General features: G+C 40.7%; 1 protein-coding gene across 7 annotated transcripts in view; it reads left to right on the top strand.

The window, feature by feature from the left end:
* The window catches only part of LOC122549923 (E3 ubiquitin-protein ligase HECW1-like), a 462,631-nt gene that overhangs the window by 344,373 nt on the left and 103,624 nt on the right, over positions 1-14,634 (top strand). For all 7 annotated transcript variants that reach the window (XM_043690154.1, XM_043690160.1, XM_043690156.1 and 4 more), the window contains 3 exons: positions 7,580-7,689; positions 9,559-9,679; positions 10,359-10,472. In XM_043690154.1, coding sequence (XP_043546089.1) covers positions 7,580-7,689; positions 9,559-9,679; positions 10,359-10,472 — 345 coding nt within the window. The remainder of the gene's footprint in view (positions 1-7,579; positions 7,690-9,558; positions 9,680-10,358; positions 10,473-14,634) is intronic.

Below are 14,634 nucleotides of genomic sequence, written 5' to 3'. Positions count from 1 at the left end.
AATCTAGGATTGTTAGTGAGTGGTGAGCTGTTTTGGGAATCATAGAATCCCTATTGTGTGGATGCAGGCCATTGAGCCCATCAAGTCCACATCAGCCCTGTGAACAGCATCCAATCCAATCCCTGTAACCTTGCATTTCCCATGACTATTCCACCTAACCTACACATCCCTGGACACTATAGGCAATTTGGCATGACAATCTACCTAATCTGCATATCTTTGGACTGTGGGAGGAAATCAGAGGAAACCCACACAGACACAGGGAGAATGTACAAACACCACACAGTCACCCAAGGTGAAAGTGAACACAGGTCCCTGGTGCTGTAAGGCAGCAATACTACCCACTGAGCCACCATGCCAAACAATGGTGTGTGATAAGATGGAGCCAGAATTGGATGTGAGGGATGGGATACGCAGTTAGTGAGGCCGTTTTGGTAAAATATGATGAGAAGGAATGCTAGTCCTTGCAGCAGAAATTTCTCTTAAAAAAATTTGACTCAGCTAAAGAAATCTAAGATTCAACCCATGATAACTGAGTCAGCCAGTAGGTGTCACTCAGTCTGCTTGCTAGACGATTTAAATCAATGGCTTCTTCACTCATCCATTATTAAAATAAATTTTCATCCATTCCAGGATAGAACTGAAAATTTGGTACTGACTCAACCCACCCTGTTATCAGAATGCAGCTCTAACCTTAAGGATAATGCAGGGGTGTATTTTGACAATAGTTTTCTAAGCAGGTTTTTAAATATGTTGAAACTTTTCCCTGCACAGAAACGAATCTCTCTTCCATTATACACCTTTGGAGTGCATTACTTTGACTGAAAATGGCTGATGTTCTTGAATAACTTGCATTTATGCTGCACCTTTAATACTACTGGATGATGTTACCAAAAACCCATAGAATAATATAGCGGAAAAAGATGTTTGATTGAAGGTACCATTGTAAAGCTATTTAAATCCACCTCCCAGTTCTTCCTCCATCACCCCATTGTTTGTTCTCTCTTCAATTATTTATCAAACCCCCGTTAAAAGTTATTGAATCTGCTTCCACCATACTTTCTAGATCAGAGCAGCCTACTACATAAAAGAAATGTTTCATGTTAATGCTAGTCCTGTTGTCGACCATTTCAAATCTGAATTCAGTGGTTACCTGTCCTTCTGTCATTGGAATTAACTTCTCCTTATTTACTTTATAAAACCCTTTGAAATTTTGAACACCACTACCAAATCACTACGTAACCATCAGCTCTAAGGAGAATAATCCAACTTTCCATTGCCCCCACCGAACAGAAGCTCCTTATCCCTGGTATCATTCTAGTAAGTATCTTCTGCACCCGTTCTAAGGACTTGACATCCTTCCAAAAATGTGATGCCCAGAACTGAACATGGAGCTGTACACTGAGTTAGGCTGTTTGTCGTGTTTTATAGAGGTTTAATATTATTTGCTTAATTTGCAAAGCAAGGGACTCCATTTGATTGTTTTAACAGCTTTCTCACCTTGTCCTGACTTTTCAAACAGTTGACTATATATATTCCTAGGTTTCATTGATCCTGTACCTACCACCATCTAAAGTTCTATCATTCAGTTAATACCCTTTTTTAATTCTTCCAAACACAATGTATTACCTCCTTACTTTAATCTGCCATCAATCTGCCTATTTCACCAGTTTATGTCCTCCAAGCCTGTTACCATTCTCCTCACCCATAATGACTTACCTTTTTTCACCAAACTTTGAAATTCTGGCAATAGTACTGAAGACTTGTGCTCCACAAATTATTATTCCCCTAGCCAAGCTGATCTAGTATAATTACAACATTTATCCAGCAATGCGGAAAATTGCTCAGATATGTCCTGCATACAAAAAGCAGGAAACATCCAACCTGGCCAATTATCGCCCCATCAGTCTACTCTCGATCATAGTAAGGTGATGGAAGGTGTCATCAATGGTGCTATCAAGCAACACTTTCTTGGGACCAACCCGCTCATCTACAATCACTTTACGTTCTGCCACTCAGCTCCTGGCCTCAATACAGCCTTGGTTCAAACATGGACAAAAGAGCTGAATTCCAGAAGTGAGAGTGATTGCCCTTAGCATTACAGCTGCATTTGATTGAGTGTATCATAAAGGAGTTCTTATCAAATTAGAATGAATGGGAATCATAGGAAAGATTCTACGTATTTTAGAGTCACACCTGGTAAAAGGAAGTTGTACCAGGTACAAACCTGGAAGTGGACAGCTGGTATCATTACAAAGAAGCTATTGAATTTTCATTTACAAAATCCACTTCTTTCATGTCCATTAGAGAAGGAAGCCTGCTCTCCTTGACTCCATTGGTTCACTAAGCACTCCAGCTCCACTGCATTAGGGTTTTGCCTTGGTTGTCCTGTGAAATATCTAATTAACAACTCAGTAGGCAACTAGACCATGGGTAATAAATACAACCTTACCAGTGATGCCCACATCCTGAGGATGACTTAAACATAATTATATTGCAATTCAATGGATCATTAAAAATAGACATTTATCTACTGTAACTAGGAGAAAGTGAAGACGCAGATGCTGGAGATCAGAGTCGAAAATTGTGGTGCTGGAAAAGCAAAACAGGTCAGGCAGCATCCAAGGAGCAGGAGAGTCAATATTTCGGGCATGAGCCCTTCATCAGGAATATCATTAATACACATAATGTACTTGTTATCAAATGTCATTCCTTATGCCTAAAACATTGACTCTCCTGCTCCTCGGATGCTGCCTGACCTGTTTTGCTTTTCCAGCACCACAATTTTCGACTCTGATCTCCAGCATCTGCGTCTTCACTTTCTCCTAGTTACAGTAGATAAATGTCTATTTTTAATGATCCATTGAATTGCAATATAATTATGTTTAAGTCATCCTCAGGATGTGGGCATCACTGGTAAGGCTGTATTTATTACCCATGGTCTAGTTGCCTACTGAGTTGTTAATTAGATATTTCACAGGACAGCCAAGGCAAAACCATAGTGCAGTGGAGCTGGAGTGCGAAGTGAACCAATGGAGTCAAGGAGAGCAGGCTTCCTTCTCTAATGGACATGAAAAAAGTGGATTTTGTAAATGAAAATTCAATAGCTTCATTGTAATGATACCAGCTGTCCACTTCCAGGTTTTGGTCAACATACTTCAGATTTTGAAACTGCTGTGGTGAGATCTGAACACTTATCATTTAGGTTGTTAGTCCAGCAGGACTAATAGTCCGTGGTGTAACCATAACTTTACTGTGGCCCTATCAATACGTTTATTGCCTTGAGGTAAAGTACATAAATAACTAAAGTACATAAATCTTAACTTTTTATCAAGTTCGCATCTGGTACAAAACAACATGAAGTTTGAATAATAAAAGTTCTTCAAGCATTCCAAATATAGATTTTTAACACAAAATAAATATAGATTGAAAGCATTTTGTCAGTAGTGTAGATTTTAGATTAGATTACTTACAGTGCGGAAATAGGCCTTCGGCTCAACAAGTGTGGATGAGCAGAGGGATCTTGGTGTCCATGTACACAGATCGTTGAAAGTTGCCACCCAGGTAGATAGTGCGGTGAAGAAGGCATATGGCGTACTGGCTTTTATCGGTAGAGGAATTGAGTTCCGGAGTACTGAGGTCATGTTGCAGTTGTATAAGACTCTGGTGCGGCCGCATCTGGAGTATTGTGTTATGAGGGGGCATAGCTTTAAATTAAGGGGGGGGGGTAGATATAGGACTGAAGTTATGGGTAGGTTCTTCACTCAGCGAGTCGTAAGTTCATGGAATGCCCTGCCGGTAGCTGTGGTGGACTCTCCCTCTTTATGGGCATTTAAGCGGGCATTGGATAGGCATATGGAGGATAGTGGGCTAGTGTAGGTTAGGTGGGCTTGGATCGGCGCAACATCGAGGGCCGAAGGGCCTGTACTGCACTGTATTCTTCTATGTTCTATGTTCTAAGTCCACATCGACCCTCCGAAGAGCAACCCACCCAGACCCACTCCCCTACACCTCACACTACGGGCAATTTAGCATAGCCAAGTCACCTGACCTGCACATCTTTTGGACTGTAGGAGGAAACCGGAGCACCTGGAGGAAACCCACGCAGACATGGGGAGAATGTGCAAACTCCACACAGCCAGTTGCCCAAGGTGGGAATTGAACCCAGGTCTCTGGCACTGTGAAGCAGCAGTGCTAACCACTGAGCCACTGTGCCATCCATTTTGTTTGCATTGATGCATTAAACTTTGCATAGAATGTATTTATATTTAAACGGATCTTGTAGTATATGGCTTATTCTCAATTTGACATTTATGAGGATGTTGGATGATGTTGTTTTAAAGCAGATGAAGACTCTGTCCCTAAATGTTCCTGATCAGCAAATTTTATGAGAAATTACATTCATGGCTGAAAATGGGCATTCCCACTGCTTCTCCAAGCTCTGGCTGAAATCAAAACTATCCAGCTGAGTTTTATGCAAGGGTTGGGGTCCAAATAATGTAAAAACATCAAGAACTAGCCTTCCCCTGGCTAGGCTGGTTCACTTTGTACCTACTTAATGTCTGTCATACCACTAATTGACTTGAGCTAGATGCCTGCTCCCATCAAACTGCTGGAACAATGAGATTATTTTTGAGTTGAGAACCTGATTTCCCAATTGATGGATTTTGTCAAGTCTCTTTTCCAGAGGCCCGGTATTAGCATCCTTCCTCCTGACTCACCAACCATTAGGAAGAGGAATGTTAGATGATGCATCCAATCTGCCGAAAGAAGGGCTTGTAATTAAAGGGAACAGAACAGGGTTACAAAGGCTTACTGGATGTGGACGTTTGAGGGTGTGACATTTGCAAGAATACATAGGAGACTTGGGAAGACTACTTCCTGTGCTTTACATTCTTACCTGGAGGACCTGCTTTGAAACCTGAGGGGTTGCAGTGAGGTTTTTTTCCCAAAGATGGGCAGTGCGGGACAATGTTTACAACCAAGCAGATGTGGGTAGAAGCACCAGGGAAATTGACAGCATTTGTGTAGTCCCAGAACCTTGAGACAGTGCAGCAAGGCAATCCTGGATCTCAAAAGTAATGACACTCACATTTTGAGGTGCCAAGCCACACATTTGGAAATGCCCAGCATTCTTCAGCATACAGCACTCTGCAGGCATCAGACCATGCAACCCTATTCCCTGTATTCTCTGCAGGCATCTCACATCCCCATCAGAGTGGCTAACATTTGCACACAAACACTTCAAAATGTCATCCTCTCGCATCTTTGCCTCCCAGTTACCTTCACAAATGGTGCCCTTCATTCTTTCCTGTGCAAACCATCATGAACAATCAGACCTGTCTGATTTTCTTGTTCCAAAACATGAGTGCACATAACTTAGAGAGAGGCAGAGATCGGGGTGATCCTCCTGTGAGAAGTATATTGAAGGTCATTGGCAATGCACTGTACATGTTTCCCAAATCCACTGGAAAGCAGAAGCCTGCTGAGACACCGATAATCAGAAATGGAGAGAGCTGATCTTTAGCCTGCAGTCTCTGTTGAGGTTTTCACCTTCTTTCAGTTAGATCGCACTTTCCATCCCCTCTGCTCTTTGACTGAAGAAAAGGGGACCAGTGCTGTTGCTTGTGTTATTCCTGCTGCTGCTGGAGCTGTTGTTTTTTGACTTCTACTCTTGTCTCTAGGGGTGGATGGTGAAGTTGTATAAACTGTGCCATAAACTGTACTCATGCTACTGGTAAAGGCTGAGAGCTGAGAAATGCAGCTGATGGTGAGTGAAATGCTAGGCAGGGGAAGTGTTTCCCAAGGAGCTGGCAATCTGCTGTCAGGCAATGCACTGTCTGAGCAAGAAAATGCTTTGAAGTGGAGTCTCACTTTTGATCATGGCTGGAGCTGGTCCCTTTCACTTCCCAGCCGGAAGTAGCTCTTCCTGTTGTTTGCTCACCTTGGTGACCCTGGTGAGGTGCAGACACAGCATGGAAGTTATGCACTTTCGGGCAAGAGAAATTCACGGTTAAAAAGGCTTTTTAATCGGCTCGATTGCTTTTCCGTTAGACCCACAGAGGCACGGATTCTGCCCCAGAGATATCAGAAAGAGGGGGATGTAATATTGGGTTCCCAGCACAATATGAGGCACAAGACTTTCTCACCTGGAATGCATCAGATCTCTGGTCTGCTGCTCTGGGAAAACTGCACTCTGACTTTTACCTTCTAAACCATTGCTGACATGTCACAAATTCCAGCAGGTGATTAAGAGAATTTAGGGACCTTCACTTGTGCGGTTTTGAGTTTGAATATTTTACTGACCGCTTGTGTAAATATTATCTCTGGCCTATGGGGTGTAGAATAGAATTTAATCTAAACGTTGAATCTGATTTGTAATCACATTTGGAAGATTATTGCTGGCTGCATTTTGAGTGCAATTATAGCCTCAGGGCCTTTCATTTCAATTGCATATATATTTGTTAAACTTAACTATAAAAATATATATCGCATTTTAGTATGTTAAGATAGTTGGTATTTTGAAAACCAATCATTAAGAGTGATTTTCTTGCAGAAATAATTTTTTTTGAAATTTGTGACTTGATTAGAATAGGTTCCCTACAGTATAGAAACAGGCACTTCAGCCCAACAAGTCCAAACCAACCCTTCGAAGGGTATCCCACCCAGATCCATTCCCCTACATTTACCCCTGACTATGGGCAATTTACCAATTTACGTAACCTGCATATCTTTGGATTGTGGGAGGAAACTGGAGCACCTGGAGGAAACCCACGCAGATACTGGAAGAATGTGCAAACTCCATACAGTCACCCGAGGTAGGAATCAAACCTGAGTCCCTGGCAGTGTGAGGCAGCAGTGCTAACCACTGAGCCACCCTGCCACCCCACTTGATGGATCAAATAACCTTTTGGTATGCTGCTGCACTCCGAAAGCTCGCACAGTTCACGCGGTGAGACGGCAATATTTAGTACTGCAAGGCTGGAATGCAGCAAATATCTCTAATCCATTTAGTTTTAAGTGTGCATCCTTGGAACCACCTGCCTGGTATTTGCAGCTCCCACACAGTCAAGTTGAAATAATTTTGAAGATCAAATTTCTCCACATTTCCATGTGCCACCACCATCTAAAGCTGCTCTCGGATCTTCTTTTCCTTCCAACCCTCTGTGCTACAGTGTTCGAATAAGTAAAGATTGCATTTCCTACTAGAATCAAAATATGTATTTGATAGTCACCACATATTGTCATTTAAAGATATCTTTCTTCATTAGTCAATGGAAAGTTTTATTCTTGGAAGGAGGATATATGACCCATATGCATCAGAATCAATGTAAAAACACAATGATGCTTCATCACATTTTATTTTTGCATCCATAAGAACAGTCTCACATAAACATTTTTCCTCAAAGGTGGCGTCTCTTTCAGTTCCATTTGTGAGTATTAAAATATTTCATACTAATCAAATTTAAATGTTTTACTTTTAACTTAAAAGAAATTGGTTCAGTCAGTACTAACCAGGTCTCTATAATCGAGATTCCTTCCTTAATTAAGCATTTACCTATGTTTTATTTTCTTGTAGCCTCTTTGAAGATGAGATTATGTCATATATTCCAGCCCATGTTTCATTTCACCCAGGCTACAACTACTCTCCTCGTTGCTCCCCTGGGTCTTCACCTCAGAATTCCCCAGGTGAGTTAGGTTAACCTTTGAGTTTAGCATTAGAACTTGATTGAATGCTATTGTTTCATCACTGTAACTAGAGACAATAACCCAGCAGATGTTTGAGTGTTGGTCTATGTTGTAAAAACAATCACAACAGTATTTTGCATTCAAGTTGTTCATCTTCTGTAACGTTTAATGGCCTAGATCTGGTTGCATTGTTGCTGCCGACAAGGTTTTCCACACCACAACCATATTGTGCATTTTCAGACCAAAACTGAAGCAGAAATGTGCCAATGCAGACTCTTCAGCAATGTATCAGCAAGTGTGGAAAAAGGCCCACAAAGAAAAGTCACATAGCCGTTTCAAAACGTTAGCTACTTTGATGGGATATATGTTTTTAAAGGTCTCAAGACTTTCAATGGGTGGGTGTATGAGTCAGTAAGCCAATGAGTGGTTACATGAGTGAGGTGAGTTAGTGTTTGAATCAATGGGTGTGAGTGAGTAAGTGGATAGTGGGTGGGTGAATGTGTGGATGAGTGAATGAGTGGATATTCAAGTCACATGAGGTAGGGTAAAGCCTATGGGTAAACATAGGATTTCTTTTTTCTCATTCCTGTGTTTAAGAACAGAGCTGGACTTCTGATTGTGTTTAATTAGAGTGCCAATGTGTCTAGAGAACTAGCAGCTCTGCTGGGTGAGGTGGTTGCTGCCAAGCCAAATCAGACACCACAATGTGTCACTACATGGAGATAAATTGCTAAGGTCAAATTAAATGATTAAATCGGAGGAGTGAAAATGAGAGGCCTTCCAGATTGGTGAGCCAGCCTCAGCTGATGTATTGCTGTGTCAGCAGGGTTGCCTTCATGAGCTAGGCTGTTTCTTTGGGACATGAAATATCAAGCTCTGATGCCACACTCAGACTAGCACACATTGGTTGCTTATATTGAGCCAGTTGCCCCATACCATGAGTGCTGCTACTCTCAGTTCAGCTGGTTGCTGATTTCGGTGCATGCTGGTTCAGGAAAGTTCCTTAGAGGGAAGTCCTTTAAAAAGAAGTCAGCAAAATGTGGAAATGAACATATTACCTGCAGATCCATTTTCAGGTATACAAGACCAGTTGGTCAAGTTGGCATCCTTTCAAAGATTTATTGGCTAAAATTTATCACTATTACATTCCAAGTGGGCATATCTCTGACATAACAGGACACATTGGCCTGACGATTAGTAGCACCAGAACTCCACATTTTTTGCCTCATATCATCATTATGACTTTACAGTATAAGCTTCTTATTTTGGTGTGAATGGCATCATTTTAGAATCCCCTTGATTCTGAGCCACTTATACTGGTTCCAAACAAATTATTAACAACTTCCATTCATAACGAGCATTCAGGAGTATAAAGCTGATGCTCAAGAGGGCTACTGAAATAAGAAAATGTTAAGTCTGGAAGCATCAGAAATGTTTTACTTACTTCTCTTCAAAGTTTTGAAGATATTTGTTTGCCAACAACATTTTATTCCATAGTTACATCACTGCTGTATTCCATATTGGTTCCGGAATTCCCGACTGGAATCTCATAAATATAATCTTTCCGTGAAAGACACGAAAACTAGGAATGTGAGAACTGTTCACATCTGCCATTACTGCTTATGTCCGTCACTACTGTTCACACCAGCTAATGTCACCAGAGATGTCCTTACTTGTGTGTGTCTGTGTAAATAGGCTCCAATTTGCTTGGCAGATGCTGGCATTGTTGTGCTGCCTGTTCCAACCTATCCAGTATCCAGACTGCAATGGGCAGACCTCTACCAGAGACTGTGACCAACAGGGGTCTACAAATGAATTTTTCAGGAATGTATTCATTATGATCACCAGGTTTTCATGTCTGTTTGATAGGCATGCAACGAGCAAGTGCAAGGGCTCCTGCACCATACAGGAGAGATTTTGAAGCTAAGCTGAGAAATTTTTACAGAAAGCTTGAGGCCAAAGGTTATGGGCAAGGACCAGGAAAAATCAAGTAAGGAACTTATTTTATAATTTCTTCCTGAGGCTACCAACAATATATATATACACTCACACCAGCTGCATGGATTTTACTGAATCAGACAAACATAGAACTTGGGACATGGATATTGAAGGACCCATAGCATTTGCTGTACCTGATGATAGATGGAAACGTTTGCATAGCTGCTGGTCCCAGCAGAATACTGATATACATTCTTGGCACACCAACTCTGTGGCAAAGGCAGAAATTTGTTCTAACTTCCCAATAGGTAGAGAAGCAAACAACAATAATTTAGTCTATTAGTTGTCACATCAAAAATGCTAAAATGTGACATGACAGCATATTTTTTTTCCTCCTGTAAAAGGGTTTTGTGCAAAGAGAGAGAAATAACATATAGAATCACAACCAGTGTTTTTCATTGTGGTTTAGGTCTCTGTGTTATACATTTTCAATGGAAAACAGTGTCTTCTGAAGGTGAAGCCCATTTAAGAGGCTTGTTGGTATGTAAAGAACCCAAATCAAAAACACACATCGTTCTCCAACGAAAATAATTTGGGACTTCCTAAATATAGCTGACATGTGCTTTCAATTACAAACTAAAGTTCCTTGCTGAAGAAAATGTTGCTGGCAGCACTAAAACCCATTCAAGCTGCCTCCGCTGCCTCACTTGAATTCTGCTCTGTCTTTGCAGATTAATTATACGCCGGGACCACTTGCTGGAAGGTACCTTCAATCAGGTTATGGCCTATTCACGCAAAGATCTGCAACGAAACAAACTGTATGTCACCTTCGTTGGAGAAGAAGGGTATGGAGCTTCTCCATGTGTTTCATAATAAATAGATATTGTTCATTTGTCAACAATGCTGACCATGTTTCTCATTAACTACCACTTAGGGAAAGCTACAGTCAGCTGTCAAAATAACCTTCATAGAAAAGCTAACTTTAATTGTTAAAGCTCTGTTGCTAAGTGTTCTGAAGAAAGATTAATCCATTAGATACCTGATAAAGGTGGCAAACATCCACGATGTAAATATTTTGCACTCTTCTGATGTGTCTAATCAAACGAATACATCTTACATGGCATGCTTGAACAAGTTCCTTATACAGGTTGATTTGAGATTTTCAGCATAGACAAGTAGACAAAAAGTTTGTTTCCATGCTGTACATCTCTACAATATCTCCATGACCAAATAACAAGATATTCTGTTCAAATAATTTACATATTATATGGACTGATTCTTTATAATAAAAATTCGAAGCATATCCACAAGCTTGCAGTCTCAAGGTTGATCTATCCCCATATCAGCAAATTTTTAATAGTTTACACATCGTGCATTAAAGATTAGTCTCAGCTAGTCTTCTTTCCTAAGTTTCAAGAGGCTATTTGACCTTTCCTGACATTTTGGGTTACACAGAAAGCCTTTTTCTTGTTGCAGACATTGGTGATTGAATGCCACCACCACTTCCCTGGAAGTTGTAATTTTGGTGAGGAAACAACATGCTTGCAATGCCACCCCCATCTCCCCAACCACCACTGCAGGCTGCAGAGAAGCTGAATGCCCAGAAACCTGGTTCCGATCTCTCTTTGCTGACCTGTGCTGGCATGCTTAATCAGCATTGGACTATTCACTGACATGACTGGACTGTGTCATATTCACAATATACCAGCGTCACATTAAAAAATGCATAGGTACAATTGTAAATTTGCAAATGTGACATGCATTTTTTGAACCACTGCAATCTATGTGGTGTATGTATACCTGCAATGCCATTTGAGAGGGAACTCACTACCAACCTCTCAAGGGTAGCTCGGAAAGGGCGGTAAATGCTTGTCCAGCCAGTGATGCATACATCCCATAAGTGAATTTTAAAAGTGGACACCACGTTTGAAAATTTCCATCAATTGTGCCTGTGCATCTTTTGAATGTTGCTGCTGGTCCATTGCAAAACTGACACATTTCATAGCACTGGGAGCTCCAACATGCAATATTCTATTTGAATTAGTTTTGTAATGTGAAATTCCATGTGCATAACTTTAAGTTAAAATCAAAGCTGGATTCAGCATGAATTTTGGAATTGGCTAAAGGAAAGTAACAAATCATAGTTGACAAGTCGTGGTAGAGTAGGAATGGTACTAAGTACCTTAGAACTCAGTGCTGTGATCTTGAATATTTCCAATTATTTAAATGACTTGGATCTAGAAATCAATCTGATCAATCATTGCAACGCATTAGTAGTTGCAGCTAAAAACAAAGTGGTAGTGAAGTTAGAGTATACAGCTCAGAAATTGATACTTGTTTCATAGGCAGAACAAAACCCACCCTCATGGAAAGTGTCAAAATAGCTGCAGATATAATTGAAAGAGACCCAAGTGCCTTAGTTGTTTATTACATCCAGCTAATAAAGAGCGGCAATCGATGAAGTCATAGAATATTGAACTGTATAGCCAAGAGAGCAGAATGTAAATCAGAAGTGTCAGATCACACTTTCAATCTTTCTTTCAATGTTGGCCATTGAGGCACAAGGGAGACTTCCAAGTGCTGCAAACAGTGCAAAGAAGAACACTGAAGCTGAATTTAGTGTCTAGGATTTACATTATTGGAAAAGACTGGAGAAAGTTAGAACTGTCAGCCTAGAAGGTAAGCAGCTGAGAGAGAGATGACTTTTCAGAGAATTGAAAAGGTAAATCCAGAATATTTAAGTTAAAGCGCAAACCCTGATGACATATATCAGTCATGGTAAATTATCAGAAATGTACTTTGTTATTCAAACAATATCAATAGTTTATTTCACACACCAAGAGTGATCAGCCTGAATAATGGGCTTACAGATAGAATAGCAAAGGATTTATTCTAGATCTTATAATGTATTTTATAGAAGATGGACAGGTTGATTTCTAATTACACTGCATTTAAGTGTCAAGATTGAATTAGGTATGTCTGCAAGAAAGAATGATGTGTTATTTAACTAAGTGGAATTTTGTGCTTGCCTCAAAATATGTTAACATAAAATACATATTTAACTGTGTTCGCACACATGTTGTAATCATTATTGAGAATCATCATTAGAACAGAAATGTTTATGCAAGAAACATGCACATATTATTATTTCACCGCCAATTACTGTTAAGGCAATGATCCAGAAGAAATAAGTGACTGTGGTAAACTATTATTCATCAAATGGAAATCAGTCAAACCTCTCATTCAAATTGATGTATGAAAATGGTTATGACATCTGCCCATTATAATTGGGACTGCACTTCATAAGTATTTGACTTGTGTGAAACACATTGAGATGTTTCTGAGATGTGGCATGGTGCAGCATACAGGTACAATTGCAAAATCTGACAGAAAATATCTTGTCGGTTTCCCTTGAAAGAGAAATAACATTAGAGTAGTGCTGAAAAAGCACAGCCGATCAGGCAGCATCTGAGGAGCAGGAAAATAGATATCCTGCTCCTCGGCTGCTGCCTGACCTACTGTGCTTTTTCAGCACTACTCTAATCTTGACTCTAATCTCCAACATCTGCAGTACCCACTTTCATCTTGAAAGAGAAATATCTTGCTGTATGTAAAATTATGAAATCATTACAGCTATTACTTGATGTGACTTCAAGGGTGTCACGGATTTAAAAATAACTAAAAGGGAACCTTTGCAAGGCAGGGTCCTAGCCAGCTACAGCTTATATTATTGCTGCCATAACAAGCAGAATTATTAATGACATTTATGGTCCCCATGTCAGGTTTGAAGGTGCTGGGGCTTCAAACACATGGCACATATGATCTGCCTAATACCTATCCACTGGCCACAACCTGTCCGCCATTGACAAGGAGTAACAAGGACAATGGGTAGACCACATGCTCTCAGGTACTTTGAGACATTTCAGTGATTGGTGTTCACTAAAGAGACTCATCCTGTGCCTGCCACTATTGTACCCGAGACAGGCATGAGCCACATCTGGTGGGTAGCTCTGCAGCTTTCACCAGCACTCAGGTGTGAAGCATTCAAGGAGAGGGTCCTTTGATTAACCTATTAGAGGCACCCCAATAAGGTCATGTTGCACGTTATCTGCCGTCCCTCGCTGGTTCCCGTTGGTCAGGCTCTGCCATTATCCTGAACTTTTCCGAAGCCCAACCTCCATCAGGCGCCTTCATCATCAGGGACTACCTTTTTGTTTTATTCATTCTTGGTTATGGGTGTCTCTGGTTAGACCAACATTTATTGCTCATTTACATTTGATGTGGAGAAGGTGATAGTGAGCTGCCTTCTTAAACTGCTGCAGTTCTTGGGGAGTAGACCACCCATAATACTATTAGGGAGGAGTTTGAGGACTAGACCCAATGTAAGTGAAGGAACAGTGATTTATTTCCAAGTCAGAAAGGTGTGACCTGGAAAGTAACTTGCAGTTGGAGGTTTTCTGACACATCTGCTGCCCATATCCTTCTAGATGCTAGAGGTCAAAGATTTGGAAGTTCTTGTCAGGGGAGCTTAGGTGTGTTACTGCAGTGCAGTTGTACATGGCACACACTGCTGCCACTGTGAGCTGGTGATGAGGGTAGTGAATGTTCAAGGTGTTAGATGGAGGGATGGAGGATATCAAAAAAGCTGCTGCTTTGTTTTGGAAAGTGTTGAGATTCTTGAATGCTATATCCTGCATTCTTCCACGCAAGAAGAAAGTAAGCCACAACACTCCTGACTTATACCGTGTGAATGGTGGGCAGGTGTTGGGGAGATAGGAGATGAATTGTTCACTAACTTCTCACCTGGTCTTGTAGCCACAGTATTTATATAGCTCATATAATTCAGCTTCTGATCAATGGTAATGCCTAAGATGTTGGTAGAGGGAAAATCAGCAATGGTAATATTATTGAATGTCAAGGGGCAAAGGTTATATTCTTTCTTGTTGAAGATGGTCAATGCCGAGAACTTACATTTTACAAATGTTAGTGGAGGCTCAGAAGTGGTCA

Source organism: Chiloscyllium plagiosum, chromosome 5, assembly GCF_004010195.1.
Source record: "Chiloscyllium plagiosum isolate BGI_BamShark_2017 chromosome 5, ASM401019v2, whole genome shotgun sequence".
Taxonomy (NCBI): domain Eukaryota; kingdom Metazoa; phylum Chordata; class Chondrichthyes; order Orectolobiformes; family Hemiscylliidae; genus Chiloscyllium; species Chiloscyllium plagiosum.
The sequence above is the reverse complement of the archived record's forward strand: the minus strand, read 5'-3'. Positions and strand labels throughout refer to the sequence as shown.